This window comes from Nematostella vectensis, chromosome 4, assembly GCF_932526225.1.
Source record: "Nematostella vectensis chromosome 4, jaNemVect1.1, whole genome shotgun sequence".
Taxonomy (NCBI): Eukaryota; Metazoa; Cnidaria; class Anthozoa; order Actiniaria; family Edwardsiidae; genus Nematostella; species Nematostella vectensis.
Genome location: NC_064037.1, coordinates 17,159,175 through 17,179,431, shown reverse-complemented (window position 1 = coordinate 17,179,431; position 20,257 = coordinate 17,159,175). Strand labels below are relative to the sequence as shown.

The 20,257-nt window shown below is 38.0% G+C and overlaps 3 protein-coding genes, 1 long non-coding RNA gene and 1 pseudogene across 5 annotated transcripts; 3 read left to right on the top strand and 2 right to left on the bottom strand.

The window, feature by feature from the left end:
* The first annotated feature begins 599 nt into the window (after nucleotides 1-599).
* On the top strand, nucleotides 600-3,521 carry LOC116617699. Of its 2 annotated transcripts, XR_004295838.2 has the most exons (4): nucleotides 600-829; nucleotides 931-1,004; nucleotides 1,793-1,819; nucleotides 1,944-3,521. It is a non-coding gene; the product is annotated as an uncharacterized LOC116617699 (long non-coding RNA). The 2 variants fall into 2 exon arrangements; XR_007307656.1 differs by having other exon boundaries at nucleotides 601-829; nucleotides 1,793-3,465.
* A 2,003-nt stretch (nucleotides 3,522-5,524) lies between these two features.
* LOC5511293 lies at nucleotides 5,525-10,837 on the top strand. Its single transcript, XM_032380639.2, has one exon. The coding sequence runs from the start codon at nucleotides 7,889-7,891 to the stop codon at nucleotides 9,503-9,505; it is 1,617 nt and encodes a 538-aa protein (XP_032236530.1). The 5' UTR covers nucleotides 5,525-7,888; the 3' UTR covers nucleotides 9,506-10,837.
* A 123-nt stretch (nucleotides 10,838-10,960) lies between these two features.
* On the bottom strand, nucleotides 10,961-13,340 carry LOC125561877. The gene has a single exon (XM_048726587.1). The coding sequence runs from the start codon at nucleotides 12,530-12,532 to the stop codon at nucleotides 10,961-10,963; it is 1,572 nt and encodes a 523-aa protein (XP_048582544.1). The 5' UTR covers nucleotides 12,533-13,340.
* Nucleotides 13,341-13,349: 9 nt separating this feature from the next.
* LOC116617685 lies at nucleotides 13,350-14,754 on the top strand (annotated as a pseudogene).
* LOC125561900 lies at nucleotides 14,577-15,346 on the bottom strand. Its single transcript, XM_048726703.1, has 4 exons — nucleotides 15,284-15,346; nucleotides 14,857-15,234; nucleotides 14,642-14,785; nucleotides 14,577-14,594 (listed from the first exon to the last, which is right to left on the bottom strand). The coding sequence occupies exons 1-4, from the start codon at nucleotides 15,344-15,346 to the stop codon at nucleotides 14,577-14,579; spliced, it is 603 nt and encodes a 200-aa protein (XP_048582660.1).
* Nucleotides 15,347-20,257: the final 4,911 nt, after the last annotated feature.

Here is a 20,257-nt window from a genome sequence, read left to right as displayed (position 1 = left end):
GATTGTTCGGTATAGCTTTGTGTCGTCTGCGTATATAGCGGTATTAGTGCCTTTGTCTCTGGCGTATGGTAGATCGTTGATGGTCGTAAATAGAAGGGGGCCTACTAGGCTTTCTTGAGAGACCCCGGAAGTCACTGTGAGGTGACGAGAGGCCAAGCTTTCTATAACAACCCTAGCTACTGAGTTGCTGTCACATGTAAGTTTGTTTTCTATACAAATTTCAGTCACTGACGCCTAGAATGCACAAATATATTGGTAAAGAAAAAAAATTTGAAATAGAAATGAAACATGCACAATTTGCATTATGTCGATAAGGTCTTTAATCAACTTTGACCAATGGTCTTTTACAATGTACTAATTGTGACTTGTAATTTTACTATTTTTTCCGTTTAAGCGACGCGGGTATCCTCTGTGGTTTTGCTCCGAAATGTAAAAAGAGATTTTTTGGGAATTTAAGTATGTTAACAAGTCACTTGTTTAAAATCCGTTGAGAGAAATTCTATTGCAATTAGTTCCACCTGAAACCACAGATTGACTGGACCATCAGTGCTTCTTTATCGGTAATTTTCGGGTAGGCTGTGCTCCACAATCAGCCTCGTTACCAAGAAAAACGGCAAAAAGACTGGTACCGACTTTGAAGCATCCCGCCATTTCTGTGAGGGTTTTGAAGCTCGTTGAGAAACGTGAATTAGAAACGATTTAGAAAATCTTTCTCGCCCCACAGAAAAAAAAAAGTTTTTAACTAGAAAAGTGATCAACACGCTGAAAGACGGAACTGTTAAAGAATGGTAGAGAGGTCGATGAGCTTAACTTCTTAGAACCTAAAGACGTGAGTATAAACTTCTCTCAAACGCGACTTTGTTCTTTGACGCTTTGCCCTTCTTAACGGGTTTTGACTCAAGCGATCTAAAAGTCTTTCCTGTACCACAGAAAAAGGAATTTACACGCAAAAGGATGGATTTGTTCAAGAACTGGCTCATAGAGAAGTCGATGGACTTAACGATGTAAGTATAGACTTCGCCCTCTTTGGCGCTTGACGCTTTGCCAAAGTCAAAACTCATTTTGTCTGTGTCACTGGTCACCTGTTTTGTGGTCGTTTGTATTGTGGTCGTTTGTATTGGTATCCGCATTTACATTAAAAGCCAAAATTTACTTTCCCATGTCCTTTGATTGTTATTCATGAGGTTGAATCCATGAGGTTGTTGAGTGGAATACTGTTTTTGAATGCTTGATTCTTACATTACACTTCTGCAGATTGATTTCATGTTCACAGACAGTTGTCTGTGTAAAAAACTCTCAAACAAAATTCAGTACAATATAAACGAGAAACTAAAATTGACCACTTTCTTAAGAGTTAAAATAATAAATTTCATGACACAATACATGCATGGCCTGTATCATGCCTAGTCTTAGGGCCATTTCATTTTTTATCCACAAACTCACCATTGAGGAGAAAAAGTTACATTTTCACCCCTCAGAAATTCTGACATCAACTGACCTGGCAGCCCTTGGAAACTTTGAAATTTCTTCCTTGCTGTACGGATTGGGTTTGATTTCTTAAACTGACCCTTCAGTCGATTTGGCAACCAACAGACCCACAGGAAATTTGTGGCTGTTCTTATTTTTGGGACATTTCAAGGCTGAATAATATGTTCTTAACTATGTTTTTAAATTTTAGTGAATATACTGTATGAATATAATACCCAATGAATTATTAGGAAGAGAATTACACTAATGATCAATAGCAATAACAATGTTATTAATATGAGCACAAATTGATTTTACATTTTAGAACGCATCTGCACACATCTGAGCCTTGGTATGTTGTTATCATGTTCTTAAAATTGGGTGAAATCTCAGAATGGACGTTCTTATAAAAAAATAGTGTACTCGGATGAATAACAGCTCACTGACAACATAATCAATATTTCTTATATTTTAAGCATTAACGAAAAGCTTGAAAAAAAACAGGAATTGAGAACGAAACGAAGACACCAAGCGTAACATTGTAAGGCGTAACATTGTAAAGATTTACAAGATAAAGAATGTATAACCCATCAACAGACAGGATTTGCATAGATTGTACGCAGATTGTAGTAAAAGGAATTGTTTTTTTCGCCAAGTTCAAGCTTTTGCTGATGACATGGGTGGGCTACAAGCAGGGGATTCATTAGGCCCCTGCAGCCAGCAGAACTGCCAGTTATTTTCCACCGAGCGCCGCCTCCTTTTTTTAGAAAGCTTATTTAAGTTTTATTTGAACCAATAAATAACTTCTACCCCCCACTTATCAATCTCCACCGACTACTTTGAAACTTAATAAAACTCCTGTGATCTCCTGGTGCTGGTTTGTGGAGAATTTTGAGCAAGCTCAGAGTAGGATATTCATGGATAACTGCAAGAGAGGTGCCAAATGGTCGCTAGATATTTTTGAATTCTCGGATTCTAGCATTTTGACTTCTTGTTCTCAGATCTTTAGAAAAGCAAGATCTCGTTTTCTCTGATTTTCAAAACGGCCCTCTCGCCCACTCTGGACTATTTCTCAGATTGACCATTCGCCTTCCCCTACAAGCTAGACGGGCTGAGTGTGTTCTCACAGCACTTAGTCTGGAAGAATTGTTTTTTGAAAACTGTGAACTTGTTAAGATGCTGTTGAAGTTCATGGTTAGAAACCTGAATAAAGAAGCTGAAAAAGTTGTTCACAATCATGACAGCTATTGGTGGCTTGCTAAACTAGATATAGTAAGGTGCTGCTAGATGCCGCAAGTCAAGGGAGAAGACAATACACCCAATATCATGAAGACTAGAGAAGGGCCAGGAGAAGATTTTTGGATGCCGTAAGCGAAAATGCCAAGAAGAAACTGTAGAAAGGGCACAATTAGTCCTCCTCACTAAGTCAAATGCACTGCAAATCTTTGCTAAGGAAATTCGAAAAAAGAAAAAGTACAATTGAAAAAGGCTTTGGTAAAATCTTGGAAGGCCCTACATTGTCTCTATTATTTCTTTGTTATGCTACCCCTTGAATTTCCACAAAAAGTCCTTGAAGAAGTCCTTGAATTTTATTTGTGGAAAATTGTACGCACCCTGTTTGGTCCTTGTTACCTTTGTTCTTTTATTCCTTTTATTCTTTTTGTGTGCCAAGACTTTTGGGGAATAGTTTTGAAGGAGATTGCTGGAATTTTCCAACTTTTGGGATATTCCTCTTATCCTGCTTTATCGCTTGCACCACTTTTCTTGGGCAAGTTTAGGGGTTCTTGTTGTTTTATCTTGCCCCTTGAGTCTTAATATCAGCATAATAATATAAGACTGCTTTCTATGTGCCTTCTATGTACATAAAAGAAATCAATATACAATGGAATAACTTAAGTACTGAACCTACATAGCCATATAAAGGGCTTTAGTTAACAGAAAAATAATAATGCCTATATACATTGTATTACATAGCTATTGGGTAAAATCAATATAAAAGAATAATGGTAATAATAATAAATATTTCGTAATGAGGCTAACACTGTATATCAAAAGGCAAAATACAATTGTCTCTCATCAAATTAGTGGATTAGTGCAATGAAATTAAATTAAAGTTACATGAATAATGACTAACTAGTGAGACTTTATGACTGAAGTCTGCATGTAGCAGTAGATTTAGAGTATTTTATGTCATATGGTGGATTGTTCCATAGCACTGAGGCGAAAATCTTTTGCCAAACGATTTTTTGTTGAGGTAAATTTTTATGATATATATTTGGGTGTCAGACGATTAACTGCTTTATAGACGATCTTAACTTTCTCCTGGTGACCCTTTCTTTTAAGCTTTTCAAATAGATCCTTTGCAGGAGTGTCCCACTTTGCATTCAAAATAATTCTCGCGGCTGCATGAGGCAGAGCATGGCATTGCCATGAGAAACGGAGGAGTCACCCCAGATGCAGGCATCATAAACAACATAAATACCTGGATGACAGCGTTGTAGAAGGCCATCCTTGCAGCGGGATTAAGGAATTTGTTCTTCTCAACAAATCAAGTCTCTTGACTGTGGATTCCCAGCAATCTAGTGTGCTGGGCATTCTTTATTGGTGTTCCGTTGATACTTACAGCATAAATTATAATAATTTTTGTTTTCTACTTGTAGTGTATTCTTACTTTTTTAAATGAAACGTGTGTTTGGAACAACTACATATCAGCATTGTCTTATGCTTTAACAAGAAAAATCGCGAAGAAAGCATAAATTATAATTTTGTTTTCCTGTTGAGTTTTTGGGCTTATTTTCTTACACAACACATGAGGAAATTTAAGATAATCTCCATTTGGAATACCTTTTGCTATTTAATTTTCAAGCGATTTTGTTTCTCACCTACAGTGGGATCGCCGCATTTACTTATTGATTTCCACTTTTTATCATACTGAGAGAACAATGGGTTCTGCGTAGGTAGGTAAGTAAAAAAAGTAGTCTTCCTAAGGTGTGTTGTCGTTAAACGCCGGACCTTGGTTGTTTTCCTGTGGACTTGCCTTGCTGGCGATCCTTCCACCTTGGGCTGCTCGTGTTTCGGCCGAAAGATCGTTGCTGGGTTCTAATGTAATGTTGATAGGTATAACATCGTTTCTCTTTGTTTAACACATTGACCCCTCAACCGGCCTGTATCGGCTTTGGGAAGTACCCACAACCCAAAAAATTCATAAATGCAAAATAAACACAACAAGATGAAGATACTCAGGCATCAGTCTAAGGGATAAATGGTCTTGTAGATATGTATCCAACCAAGGTGTTGGCATCTACTCTTAAGCCAAATAATAGCACAGGTTCTTTGACAAATCTCAAATCGAACAAGGAGAGAAAAGCAGAATCAACCCTCTCAATAAAACGCTCAAAATACCACACAAGGGAGAGAGATCAGCAAACACAGCTCAAGACACAAATAGATACCTTTATTCTGATCCTCCAGGTACATTTCCATGGCCTCAAAACACAATGTCCACTCCTTGAAGGATTGTACAACCACGAAGATGTCTTTACGTATTGCAAAGCATTCTGGGAGATCCAGGGGAAAATTCACGAGGGGAGGGCCAGTCAACACTCCTCTCCCCAAAGTCAGATGGTTTTTTATAAGTCTTTTCACCCCAAAGCCAAACAAATCAATTCCAGGTCATACAGACCCAGAATAGCAGTGTAAACAATTTTGCAATCAATTTGGTTTCGGAAAAGACAGCATTTGGGAGAGCTGTGGTGATTCATTAGAAAATTATTTTCTCATCCAGGCAAAGCCAAACAAGAAAAAATCATCATGAATCCACCTTTGCTTGCAAATATCCATAAGCAAAGCACTCAATTATGCCCCAAAAGACTTCATGATATCCTGAGACACTCTCCTAATATGCTCATAGCTGTATTTTCGATGAAAAATACAAGCAACCATCAACTTGTGCTGGCTTCAGCACAACGAGGAGGGATTAAAAGTGGGGACTGCAAAGCACTGTTGGAAAGCTTGGATACCGCTGACTAGGTGCAGCTGTGTTTGACTTTGACGGGCTGTATAAAACTCAGAATAGGGGGGGAGGTATCTGTTTTCAGTCTGTTTTTTGTAAATTCAGCTAAAAAAAAGCCAGGGGTCAATGGGTTAATGTATAACATCGTTTTTCTTACATCGGTTTTTTTCCATGTAATTTTAATTTTATTAACTTTGCCTGATAATAAATATAACATAATAAATGAGACAACTACACACAACTACGACATATTGAGAAAATTTGTAATGGTGTATTTGGAGATGGCTTTCTTACACTCTTCAAAAGAATGACAACTTTGAATAATTGACGATTTGGAAGAGATTTGAGAGTGTTCATAGTTCACACTTTTGATACAATATCTTCAGATATTTCATCGTATAGGCAATCAACAGTTTTCTTGCTTTAAGTACCACCCTATTCTTAATCTGAAGTTTCAAGTTCGATTCGGAACTGTAGATAAATAGCATTTACTATTATACTATGTCAACTCCAAACAATAGGAGGTACCTCCACCACTGCATTGCATGACAAGAGATGCTATAGTACTGGCGAAGCTGGTCGGCCTTGTCCACGCCAGCCATGTGCTTGTTGTTTAGACGAACAATGGGGAGGAAAGAAATGTTGATATCTCCATCTTTCTGCTAATGGTGGACAGTTTTAACTCCTATAGCTTGGCATTGGATATCCAAGAAGTTTACTACTTTCTTTTTCTTACATGCTATGTCAACTACTTTCTTTCGTAAAACCGATTCAGTTTCTACATTGTGGCCTTGTCTTTCAAAGCGGCTGGAAAGTCTTTTCAGTTATCACAGAGAGTATGATAACGTTTTCGAAGCATTTTCCCGTTATGTTCGGTCCATACATTTTAGCCCAAACCTTGTTCGACAGTGCCGCTATCTTGCTTTCCCGTCAAAACTCACACACAACGCCATCTCCGAGTCCGCAAGGACCCAAACCGTTATCCCTCCCTTGATAGGCTCCATTGGAATGTACTGTCAGAATCCTAGTTGTCCCTTAAACTTCACAATAGCCTCATCATTGCTCACATTTCCTGAAGGCCTAAATTCATCTGCTCTCTCCTAAATTTATTATCATCCCCCGGTCGTGCTAACAAAACAATAAGCACACCTATATATTGTTTGTGGTGTGCTCGGCTGAGAACCGCAGTTGTATTTACAAAAATTCTGGGTGAGTGAGTGTATTAGATATTAAATACTGATACCTTGTCTAGATAATATCTAAAAAGAGGGCATGCAAAATTTCCAAAGGGTTAAAAACCCCTAAGTGCTCGTAGCACTTATACACATTGAAAATACGGGGAAAACCCCAGCCCTAATGACCGCACCTCATGCTAGCTGGGCAAGGCAAATTAAAGTTTCTGAAAATAGATAATCTAGTCTAGTCTAGATAATCTTTAACAGGAATCCTGTTATTGGCTGTGGCTGTAGCTCCACCAGATCTAAGGTTTTGGAGACTGATCTTCGACACGTCTGTAATCCCAGTGAACGCCTCCTTGATAAGTTCCCTTGTGTGAGAATAGCTTATTCCTTGAGAGCGCACCTTAGTAGAGCAAGATTCAGGGCTCGAAATAGAAAAAAATTTTTTGGCATGTCATAGCAAATTTTGAACTGCCAAAAAATATTTTGACCTGCCACATTTTTTTACTGTAGATGTGAGCATTAAATTTAAACTCTTGTATTTGTAATTTCAACTTTTCAAAACATTCAATTTCGTTTGACAACATAATTTTAACATGTATCTAAGAGAAGCTTTACTAAAGCAAGGTATCTAATGGCAAGTCCCTGAAACAACCCAAAAAAAAGACTGAGATTAAAAAAAGACTGAGTTCATGCTTCATCGTCGTCTTCTGTCAATACTAGTCTTTTTGCAGTTTCGACAACATCTGATTAAGGTAGGATCCTTTTTGATCCAGTTGTTGGTTCTTTTCGTGGTCCACTTGGCTCTACAGAAGGTCTTTTCTGGGTGGCACACTAATTACACCATCTTGAAAGGGCTGGCTTTGGGTCAAATTGATGTATTGCACTTCCCTCCTCGGTGATTCTGAGCAGATTTTCAACTCTCCTCTCTCCTAAACAATTTCTCCAGTCATTGTGGACACGATTCATAGCTGAGAAGATTCGTTCAAGAGTGGCATTGCTAATAGGAACAACTTACAGAATCTCAACAAGATGTAGGACATTGCTGAGCCATAGCGGATGCTCTAAAGCCAACAACAGTGTTTTCTGATATTAATGACATGATTGTTAAAGTGTACTACTTATTCTTGACTTTCACCCACGTGACACCGCACTTGACAACGGTTGCTATCCGCCATTACTGTGCCCCTCAAGCGTAAACAAACGGAGATATATAGTACTTTTACTCAATATGGTTCATTGTATAGTGGTTGGATGTGCTTCTAAAAGCGGAAAAAGTCGTGTTAGCTTTCATACAATACCCAAGATTGTATCAAATCAAGGAGAAGAGCACGAAGAACTCACTAGAGAGAGAAGAAGGCGCTGGATTTCAGCAATAAGTCGAGGCGATACAGAGACGAAGAGAATCCTCGACAGTGAACGAGTATGTGGGTTACATTTTGTGACTGGAAAAGCTGCAGCCTCTTGGGATAGATATCACATCGACTGGGTGCCAACTCTAAACCTTGGAAAGCCACAAGCGAAGCAGCCTACAGTCGATAAACAAAAAGAAGAAGCGAGTTTGAAGGCTGAAAGGGCCAAGGAGCGCAGGAAGAGAAGCATCGAGCGTCAACAAATCGAAGCAGCTAAGAAGAGAAAAGAGCTGGAACAAACTGGTCTGACTGTGCAAAACATAGATTTTGCTATTGCTAGCACATCTACTGAAGATGTTTCAGGCCTAGACGCTCATTCTGACGAAGCTTGTGGCAGTACAAGTTATGAATATTTTGACGGCGATGAGACAGAGAAGGGAATTCAAACAGTCGTCCACGAAATGATTGATCGTTCCACTTCAACGGAGGACTTTGAAGTAGTTTCTGAAGGCAGGAGAAATAGAGGAATGCAGACTCAAGAATTCAATTATTTGTTTAAGAACTCTGTATATCAAGCTCCAGATAAAGACTTCTTCCAATCTCCAGATAAAGTTCGTTTTTACACTGGATTGTCTTCGTTTGATATACTAATGGTAGTGTTTGAACATGTTAGCCCGTACGTATCACGACGATCAGATTTAACCAGCTTGAACAGCTTTCAAGAATTTATCATTGTTTTGATGAAGTTACGGTTAAATGTACCATTTCAAGACTTCGCATACCGTTTTGAGGTGTCCTTAACAAGTGTGTCAAGGATATTCACCTCATGGATACATGCAATGGACTCGAGGCTGTCTTGCTTTATTCATTGGCCTGCAAGGGAACAGCTGTGGAAAACTATGCCAATGTGTTTTCAGTACACCTTTGGTCGTAAGGTTACTGTAATAATTGATTGTTTCGAAGTTTTTATTGAGAAACCAACAAACCTTATGGCCAGAGCTCAGACCTTTTCTTCATATAAGAACCACAACACTGTTAAGATTTTGATTGGAATCACACCCCAAGGCACTATCTCATTTGTTTCTGAGGCTTGGGGAGGAAGAACATCAGATAAATTTCTGACTGAGAACTGTGGAATCCTAGAAAAATTGATACCAGGAGATACTATAATTGCAGATAGAGGATTTACAATTTCTGAGAGTGTTGGTTTGAAGCAAGGAAAGCTAGTGATTCCTGCATTCACCAAAGGAAAAGCTCAGCTGCACCCAGTAGATGTAGAGCGTTCAAGAGGCATAGCGAATGTTTGGATCCATGTGGAGCGAGTGATAGGTCTACTACGAAGGAAATATACTATATTAGAAGGAACACTCCCCACTAAATTCTTGAGTTGTGATCAGAACGGTCCCACAGAAAACCAGGTACCCATAATAGACCGTATTCTAAGAGTTTGTTCAGCCCTTGTAAATTTTTGCCCATCAATAGTACCATTTGATTAGCTAGTTTAAATGAATTTTTATTGTTTTCTAAGACAATACCCTGGTGGAAATCTTTCCCAGAATCCTAGTAGATATTGGATCTTTAATCATCCTATCAAGATCCTGTGGGACTCTAAGACTTTGGTAAATCCTAATCCTGGACAGAATCCTGTTTGGGATCCCGATAGAATCTTACAGGATCCTGGAAAATATTTTCACAAGGGGAGTGCAAGAATTATGTACTAGACTAAAGATCAACCACTTACCTCTGGCCAAAATACCTAAATCCATTTTTGGACTACTTGATTACTTTCAGCATATACATTGTTGCTATTGTAAATAATTATTGATATTTATTAATAGAGTGGTCCATTTGTGTTCTTTTATTTGTACAGCTACTCACCATACTTTAATCAAAGGTTAATGTAAATCATTCTAACTAAAGCAATAGCACTGAAACTGTGAAACAAGGACTAACTAAAAAGTACAAATAGTACTAATTAAGCAATAGAAAACAAAGGATTTTGCTACTATTTGTCTCTATAGTTAATAGTAGACATATTTTAGTTATTTCATGGTTTAAGTGTTATCGCGCTATTGGACAAAATTATTTAGCTGCTTATCAGGTGATCTAAAACAGCAAAGATACATGTTATGTTAACAAAAAGTTTTTTTTGTAAACAAGTGTTAATCATTTAAAAATCTATGATGTAAATGCATGTCTAAGTTGGCAAATAACAAACTCATAGTTGAAGAAAATACTCCTCGATGTTCAATTGGTTTTATTGACAAAGATGAGGAAGTCCTATGGCAATACAATAAATCAAGGATTATAATTAAACTGAGGATTACAAATAACGGTAACTAGGATATAACAAATGAACGCGTAGGACTTACATGAATAATGTTCAAAACAAGATGGCCGGCTGCTCTCTTCTGAGCCGGTCAGCGGTCTTACATAAGACCTAGGCCCTAGCGGCCAGCGTCACACACTCTTCAATAGTGACTGGTTTTAAACTAAAAAGCAACAACAAGATTGTTGAATTTTTGAATCAAATATTATTTATATATCTAAAGTCATCTTGCACATTGTCAATATAATATTAAGAACAGGAACAAAATAATTTCAATATTTAGCAAAATTATTTCAAAACATGACAATATTGCTTAAATTCATATCTCTGGTAAATTCTATGGCAAATTATTGTAAATTTTATGTATCATTGTGAATGATTTCACATTATTTTACACCAATGGATATGCAAATATGTTTTGTTATTTACAAAATTCAGTGATTTTTACTGCATTTAGATTGAAAACAATTTAACTGCAAAATAAAAAGGATTAAATATTGCAGAATAGTGCTAATTAAGGATAGTAAACAACAGATCGCACTATTTAGTATTACTAGACAGGTTTTGTGGATAGCTCAATGGCTGCATTGTTTGCACTCTAATTACAAAATTTATCAAGAAATTAGAAGGATGGAAACATGCTAATTGTCTCATCTTTGAGACATGATAATAAGTGTGAGCGCATTTTGGGAATGTCAAAAGTAAAGTGACTTGGATTAGTAGCAAAAGCTAAACATGTGGCAAATGCAATAGAAAAAAACCCACAGTCACTACCATTGCTCTGTTGCTGGACGGGTACAAAATCTAAACTAATCAAACTTCCACCTAGGAGGTCATTGGTTTGTTCCTCTATTTCTTGACTTATAACATCATGATATAAACTATCATACAGGTGAACATATCCAGGTGGACAGCCCAGTGAGCTAACACAGACCCAGTGATCACTTCCAGTGTGTAGAATCTGAATAAATTCACTAGACACTACATCAAAGTTTCTGACTCTTCCAAGAGTTGGTCGTTGTAAGCCCTCAATTGCTGGGTTAACTTCTTTTATCAGGACTTGAGCATATTGGATAATGTCACTAGTAAGCCATCCAGCAGGATCACTAATGATGTCATAATCTGCATTGTTTAAATTAGCCAGAATAGCATACTTGTTAACAGAACCAGAACTAGTTGACACTTTTGTAATTTCTATTTCATCTTCACTATCATCATCATCTGATAAGTTTGATGTTGTTGCAGGTGATTTAGGATTTGTAATAGGTGTTGTAGAAGTAGAAGTGGTAGGTTTATCACAAGGCATTGTGTTGCCCTTTTTTCCTCGGCAGATATTACATAGCCATGTTGTCTTGGAATTGTTAGGCATTCTTTTCAACCCCAAGCATTTCAGATGGAAGAAATTTCCATTGCTGCAGTTTACATTGTGGCACTCAATGAGTCTATCAGTCATGGTTGCCTTTTCATTACAGATACAAATTGTAGTTTTTAACATAGCAGCCTGGTTTACCTGAGATGGTGCAACTTTAGCCTTTGCCCGTTTTTTGAGCTGTGGTAGTTTACAGCAGTGAGGGCAGTACCATTGCTTTGGCATTTTCACATTATGTAAAGAAAGGCATTTAGTATGGAATTGTCCATATGGACAGTCAGCATTGGTACAGGATACAATGTCATCATTAGGCTGTCCCCTACAAAAACATATGACATTATCAATGAGTTTGCTTTCAGGTAGATCACACCGTCTGGTGTACCATCTTCCAAGCATTTCTGGAAGAATGCAAATTCTCCAAAATGTTTCGATCTTTTTCATAACACCGCTTGAGTGGGATGGGTCAGGGTTGATTCGATCACATAAAACATGTGAGTTCCCATCAGAATCAATGGCAAAAACAACAAAGTCACAATACTTTCGATCAGGCAATGTAAATAGCTGCTGCTGTACCTGATAGTAATAGTTGTGGGATTTCTTTAACTTTAATACTCCATTCACATTTTCGAGGCAAGAGCTTGCTTTCAGGCTGTATTCGTTGAAGTTACCATTTGTGACGGAAATGGGGCATTTAACTTCCCCGCAGCCCAATCCACAGCAGTCACACGATATTAGAAAATCTGGTGTAGCATGTATAAAAGGAAAGTCTTTGTTTATGAAAAGTCCACATCTTTTAATTTGAAAGTTGGTGTGTAGCGATTTCATGTGGTGTTCATAACTTTTGATAGCTTGTTCCTCGTATTTACAACCATGTTTGGTTGCCTTGTTGTTTATTTTAAATAGATGCGGATAGCAGATAGACTAAATTAGATTTTGAGAAGGCTGTGCAAGATTTCCATGGAACACAGCACCACAGACAGAGGCTCCAATTCTGCCAGCACGATGCCTAAAAAATCCTGGACTTTTAGCTTGAGTGCGCGTGTCCTGTTCGACGATGTCAATCTCTTCGTCTGAAATGTTTATCTTAACTTCTAAATATTTCCGTAAAAGTTCGGGGTATTTCAGATCTAAATTATTTGATTCGTAAAGATCTGTTAAAACTGGAATGTTTCTGCTTTTTGAAATAAATTGATTGGCATATGGGTCGATCAAACTTAATATTGAAGCTTTTGTTTCACACTGATTCAGCTTTTTGTAAAACTCCGACACATCCTCCGCTCCGGGTCGTGATCTTGTTCGTTGCGTCTCCAACAGTTCGAGATTGAGAATATTCATTAAAAGATTCAATGTTATCGTCAAGTTTTTCTTTTAACTTTTTAGCAGAAGAAAAATCGATTTCTTTTGCCCTAGCATAGGCCACATTACTTACATAAGTTGGAAGGAGCCATGAGCATTTTACTTGCGTACAAGCCAGCTTTCCGTTGATTCGAGTCCAGCATTCGATATAAAATAAGACACTGGCAATGTGTGAACACGATTCCGCTAGTCCTGCCTTACAGCCCAGGCAATGAGCGGAGAAAATTCTTCCATCCTTTCCTGTAATGAGCCAGATATCGACGAGAGGATCATTCATTCGTTGGGAATGGCGAACTTTGGCTACGACTACATACTTGTCAGAAACAATTCTTCCCTTCACGGATGCTACAAACCCAGAAACCACTTGGTTGTATGCTTCAAGACTTTTATAGTTCTTGAACTGGTCGTTAGTATAATGACTTGTTTCCAAAACCAAGAAACTAAACAAGTCCGACTGCTCTATTGGCGGTAAACACTCAGGATTCAGTTCTTCATCGGGAATAGTAGCTGGATCGATGCCGATTTTTTCAATTTTCTGGATGTAACGATTCTTTATATTACCCTCTAGTGATGTAGCATATTTCGACAATACTGGTACTGACATTTGCGGGTCTAAAAAAGGACTTTTTGACGAGAAAATTAGAAAACACTACAGAAATGACATAACTTTACATACATTTCCTTACTGCTGAGGGGCACAGTAATGGCGGACATGGTAATTGGATATGGCTGTGACGTCACGTGAAAGTTAAGAATACAAAAACAGCCCAAAGAAGATGAAGCAGCTCAAAGGGTTAGGGGAAGCTTTGAAAATGGAAGTATCTCCTCCAGTCAAAGCTCAGGGTACTAGGTGGTTGGAACATAAAATACGGGCATTAAACTGGATAAGCAAGAACTATGGTCTTCTCACCTCAGCCATCTCAGTGAAGATACTACATACAAAAGCACAGAGAGGGCAAAGTTCAAGGGAATGTATAATAAATACAGGAATGCCAAGTATCTATTGTATGTGGAATATGTTTTTACAGGTGTTAACACCAGCAGCTGAGCTCAGTCTCCATTTTCAGCATGAAACTATAGATGTTGTAGGTGCAGTTCAAGGGCTGAAACACTTTTTCAGAATCATGGAAAAGCTAATTGCCTCAAGCGAACTTATTTTTTCCACTGGTCGTGTCAAGAGATTTATTGATCAGATTGACACTTCTGATAATTTGTATCAGGAAGTTAAACTGACCTATGCTGACCAGGCCAAAACAAGTCTTCAGCATGCAAACAATGAAATCCTATGCAGTATTCTTGACTGTTTCACTGAAAGATTTGACAAGTCCGACAGTGTGTTCAACGCACTTGTTAAAGTGCTAGACACTTAACTTTATCCACAAGCTGAAGCAGACAAATCCTCAACACATGGTTTAAAGGAGTTGAGGCTTCTTGTGAAAAGGTTCCAGGGAATCCTGAATGCAAATGGATGTAATGTGATGAAGATCGAAAGTGAATGGATGATGTAAGTGAATTAGTTGCAACAACAGGGCTTAAAGATGCTAAGTACACTAATCCTTCGGCTGTAGCATGGTCAACCTGTCTAAGTAAAAAAAATCTGAGCTTTGGTTTTCCCGTCTCAGGATCCAGATATAAGATGTAAATTAGTTCTTTCTCTGCATTACTCGAATCTGTGCTGCCATCAACTAAAATTGAAATGTAGTGGACTTTCTTTTGCAGCAACTACAAAAAATGACAATAAGCTTACATATGATTTGTTTGCTTGAAAGATGTTTTCTAGATTTTCTTTAATAAAAAACGTTATTATTTAAGGAAATTATTAACAAACAAACTAAACTACTGAGAGATGGCATCAGCAATATCATCTCATACATGTATAATGGATAACAAACCTGGTTTAACTCGTCTTCGTACACCTCTGCAATGGAGTCAATAAACTCTGCACATGCATGATCGTTCAGGTAGGTAACTCCCAAATCAACTCCATGTTTTTTTTCCAATTGAGCAATTGCAACAAACTTTGTAAATGGAAGTTCTTCTTTTGCAATGACATATGCAATTTCTAACAATTTAGAAAGCCTTTCCCTCTCTGTGTTGTTTAGCTTGTAAATTGCTCTGCCGATCGTTGTTGCAGCATATGAAGGGTGTCTTCGTAAACTCTTCCTCTTGTTCTAGTCTCTTAGCCAATTTGTGTGAGTCACTGTTGAGATGGGTTGTTACAGTATCTTTCTTAGTGTTGGACGTACCACAGCACCATGCACTGTTGTAGTTCCGTTGCGCCATTTCGACTCGTGTTTCAAACAGATTTTGCATCGTATCTTTGTCACAAACGTACTTCCATCTCGAGTCTCAGATTCTGAAATCTCGAGCCAATCATTGTATCCCCAGGAGAGAAGTGTAGACTAATTTGTTCTTCTAACCATTTTGTTGTTGCTCGACGCCATATTATTTCTGCTTTGTGTGCATGTTTAACAAAAATAGCGATACCAAGATACCAAATAAATATGGAAATACATACTGACGCAGTGTGCCGCAGTCTTTCAGGTGTATTACCAAATATTGCAAGCCCTGCCGCAGTCTACACAGGGATCCCAACAATCCACTGTTCAAATTTGATGTGCAAAGCGATTTGTTTGGCGATACAACGACTATAACTTGTGGCACATTTTGTGTTTGTGGTATTGTTTAGCAGGGCCGCTGTCCAAATTCAATCAAACATCGATTACTTCTAATTCCACAAAGATGAGCGTAGAAACAACGCTTTCTAAATCCGTAATACTTCCAACTTTAATTCAGTTATTTTCATTTTAATTGTGACAATCGATTCGGAATTCATTGCAAATACATGGTATTTTTGGCCTGCCATTTGCTTTTGGCAGGCCATATTTTTTTGGCCTGCACGTGCTAAATTTGGCCTGGCATATGGCAAGTGGCAGGCCGCTATTTCGAGCCCTAAGATGGTCCAGCTAGAGCACGGAACAAAGGCAGATCATTGTCCAGGTTCAAGTCAGCGAATGCTATGTATTTCTGCAGGGCAGCTACCGGGCATGTCACCAATTCAGCAATTGTCACCCAGGCTCCATCGCGTAGTTGATCAGTGTTAGAAGATACTTTAAAGATGAACACATACGATGGGAACAATTTAACATCACAACATCTAATACTAATTTCACTGAACAAAAGAAAACCCGGCTTTCTCAGCATTCTTTTGGAAGCATCGAACATCGCCTTAATGATAGCATGATCCAAGATTTTTAGTAGCCCCCTCTAGGGTGTGCGCCCAGTCAATTGAATAAACTGCATTCAAGATGGGCGAAGGGCTTTGTTCTGATTCCAATAAGTACTGAAGATAAACTGCAACATAGAATGGGTTAGCAGGAAAATGACTTAAATGATTGTTAGTCGCCCAGCGCATACAACGATTGAAACCTCCTAAATAGGTCTTGACAGTTCCATCAGATTTTGAACATAAAACAGTCTGTTGTACTTTATCTACTGCGTGGAGAATAGGAAAAAACAAACAAACATAAACCCAGAATAGATAGAATAACCAAGATTGCCTTACTAAATTAATTTATTTAGAAAACACAGTATAAATACAAAAGCCCATCTGGGGCAAACTGCGCATCCGTCTCACAAACTTTACTAGCCCATCCAAGGCATAGATATCAGTATGCTCTACAAAAGGGAATGTTTATGATTGAACTAACGAATGAAGCGTACATCACCAACTTGAAAATACAAACAAAACAAATACAATGGAACTTTACTAACAATAAAAACAGAAAAAATACCTTATCCCCTAAAGAAGCCAATCTAAAAAAAATATATAAAAAAGAACATTTATGCCGGGAATCAAAGTACTAATTAACAAACTATGAACTTGTAATGAATATCTAACACAAGGGAGCGTAGCGTGCGAGCAGTGTAAACACGATATAAAGTGACACAGGGTTTATTGTTTTGGATAATTGTGGCTTTAATTTCTAATCACTAAATAATTAAATGTATACAAATTTTTTCAGAGATCACACCAATTGAAATTAAAACCGAGAAATGGTGGGGCGAATTTACGCCACCAGCCACACCATCTGGCAAGCCCCACCACAGCTGCAAGCACGCTAGGCAGGACAAGTTCAAATTAAACAGAAGTTGGTTAAGCAATAAATCCCTGAATATGTCAGGGATCGTTCGTCCTCAACGGACAAAATTTAGATCACTAAGAATACATTTGTCTATTGTCCAACCGCCGATACCATATAAACGAACCCAGCCTAAATCATAAAGTTTAGCTCGTATCTCAGGACTCTCGTCCTATAAGAAATCATTGAGACGGCGGATAAAGGAATGACCAAGCAATATAATACGGGATTGGTCCATATTCACGATAAAATTAAGATTTTAACTTGTCTGTAAGATCAGTAGTCAAAACGATTTTCTATCACTGTGCTTAACACGAGCAAAGAGGTCAGCTTGCGTGCAGAGAAGTGTTTATATGCCCTGTCAATGACAGGGCCATCAACACAGGATCAACGCTCACGTAATCCCAAACACCTTTTTTACTTCATGGTAACATTCAGTTCCCCATCTATGATCCTTCAATTTTATGCTGTGCTATATTTCCTCTATCATATCCAAGACTGTGCAATACCTTGTTGTTGTTGTTGATGATGACCAACCGGTGTGTTTGGCTAAACTGATCAATCTGATATGAGCTAGGAAAAACTGCCACAGATCGAGCACTTGTAGTCTGTTGGAGGTGGAGCAGAAGACAAGGACGGTGCTCTGCTACAAGCAGAATTCCCAAGCGAAGGTAATTGCTCAACCCCTTCTCATATGTATTTGACAGCTTCTCAGCAACAGGCTGGTTGATATCAAAGTAATCCCCTCTAGGCGATATACAAATAAAACATTAAATGGTTTGTCTTTTTGAACGGTAAAAAGGGAAAGGGGTTTGTGAAGAGAACAACTAATTATGCGTTTTCTTTGGAGCGGCAAATCTTACAATCAGTGATCTAGAGCTGGTTTGATGACTGTTTTTCCGTGAAGGTGTCTTCTTGTAAGGAATCTCCTCGTTATCCGACTGTGTCAAACAGGAGCTTCCCCCCTGCTGATTTCAGCATGTTGTGCAATTTTTCCGTTGTACACCGTCGCTTTAGACCTTCGGAGAACTGAAGGGATTTTAGGTTGACAATGATTGTTGTTTGAGGTAGATACTTCGCGCTATCAAGGCTAGCCAATATCACTTTTTCGTTTTGGAATACCGCGTAGTCAATCTAATTTTTGAGGTGGGTCAATGTAATCACACAAACAAACAACATATTGCTAAGGACGTCCTCATTATGGTTGTCGAGTTGAGGCAGCACAAGCTGAAGAAACCGCCACCGATTCATGTGTTTTGTCATATAGCAAAAACCTTAATAGCCACGAGATCAGTTGCTTGCAAACCTCGTGTTCCCATACTACAATAAAACATAGGTACGCAGTGCGTATAAGAAGCTATTTGCGATATTGCATCAGTTATTGATTGCTTGTTTGTGCCATACTGATGATTTATATTGTGCACTCCACAAAAGTTTGTGTTATGAGATGTGTTGTTATTTTCACAACCATGCATGCCAACTATTTTTAACAAATATCCTCACAATTACCATAAATTTTTTTACTATAACTGTAGATAGTTTTTGTTTTCTTTATAATTACAGTAAAAAATAGCGAATGTTTTTTTATAATATTTTTTTACGTGATCTGTAATTCTCCCTTTTTTGACAGTGTCACACCCACTATCCATTTGAGTAGCTCAAGCAGGTGTGATGCTCTCTTTAGTTTCTAAAATTTACCCTTTTGAGGCCAATCCAAAAACCCAAATAGTCGTGTTGGCAGAGTCAAGTTTTTGGTGAGCCTGAATCACAAAGTAATGTCAGTGTTATTAGGATCAATAGATATTCCGGTTAAGTCTTACTTTAACTTCGTAAAGGAGTTCTGGAATCAAGTCGAATTGTGTTACGAATTTCATGCGTCGCTTTGCTGTTTACCGAAGCTGCCAGGGAAGTTTGCCAGAATAATTCAGTCGGGAGTGGCGTTATACGCTCAAACTTGGGAATGGGAGTAATAATAACGGCCGTTCACTTTCAGATTCCATGCCTCATTTCACCAATCTGTCGGCCATATTATATTCGGTAAATACTCTAGTGTGGTCTACCTGTGGAAATGGGAATCCTGTAGACGAGGTTGAGGTTGGGTTTGCAGTTGTAGCATGAATAATACAAACGACTCGATCGAGCATTAAAAGTTCGAGTTATACCGGGAAATGAGTTTGATTCAAGTTTGATAGCTTTAAGAGTTTCGTTAATTCGAGTATAAAAATGCCGGAGTAAAAATATATATAAAATGAGGTAGTTATGCTTTACTGCGCATGCGTAGTCAGAGTGATATCGTTTATCGAGTTATACAATTACAAAAATAAAACCATTACTTACGAACTCATTTATAAAAGTGTGAAATAAATTTCAGAAAATGCCATTTATTCTCCAACCAAATTGAAAAAAATAATTTATATTGGTAAAAACGATTTACATTAACAAAATTAATAAGCCAAGTACATGTTTAATTTAATTTGTACTGATGACTCTACCCTCCCTCGCCTACATTGACATATGTAACATACCTGAAGCAAAGCACTGTTATAAGGGTTGCAGTTTGCCATGTAACAAGAAAGCGAAATAAAAAAAACCTTACCCGTTGGTTCATATCTACCCGTAGATAACTTACGTGTTGACCAATTGCTACACCGTAAAAACGAGTAGCTTTTACGGGTAGATCGCAATGACGTCATCATTTAATGAATTCAGGATGGCGCTACACGTACACGGGTTCTAAAATCGGGGTATCTAAAGGTCTTTAATGACATGTGGATACAGTGAACTCCGCAAAAAACGGTATTTAAACAAAATAATTTTAGTCGAGTGTGCAGCAACAATACATCCAAGCGTGTTCTAGGTCAGTTCAATTTGTTTTCTGAGACAATGGCTAAAAAGGAGGAGTTTATAAAGTGTTTATCGAGCTATTTCCCTCCCCATTCTTTTCCCCATGAATTACTTTTATTTATCCCATATATCTTTTGCCAAAATTTATTTATTTATTTATATATTGTAATCCGCAAAGCATGAGCATGAGGCGGATATATAAAATTAC

What these genes read in the sequence shown, in the direction of transcription:
- LOC125561900 (XM_048726703.1), bottom strand. Translation starts at nt 15,346, where the DNA reads ATGGCGCAACGGAACTACAACAGTGCATGGTGCTGTGGTACGTCCAAC. An exon ending in CCAACACTAAGAAAGATACT is followed by an intron (nt 15,235 to 15,283) that starts GTAACAACCCAT and finishes CTAAGAGACTAG; the next exon opens with AACAAGAGGAAGAGTTTACG. An exon ending in CCTTAAATAATAACGTTTTT is followed by an intron (nt 14,786 to 14,856) that starts TATTAAAGAAAA and finishes CATTTTTTGTAG; the next exon opens with TTGCTGCAAAAGAAAGTCCA.
- LOC125561877 (XM_048726587.1), bottom strand. Translation starts at nt 12,532, where the DNA reads ATGAAATCGCTACACACCAACTTTCAAATTAAAAGATGTGGACTTTTC.
- LOC5511293 (XM_032380639.2), top strand. Translation starts at nt 7,889, where the DNA reads ATGGTTCATTGTATAGTGGTTGGATGTGCTTCTAAAAGCGGAAAAAGT.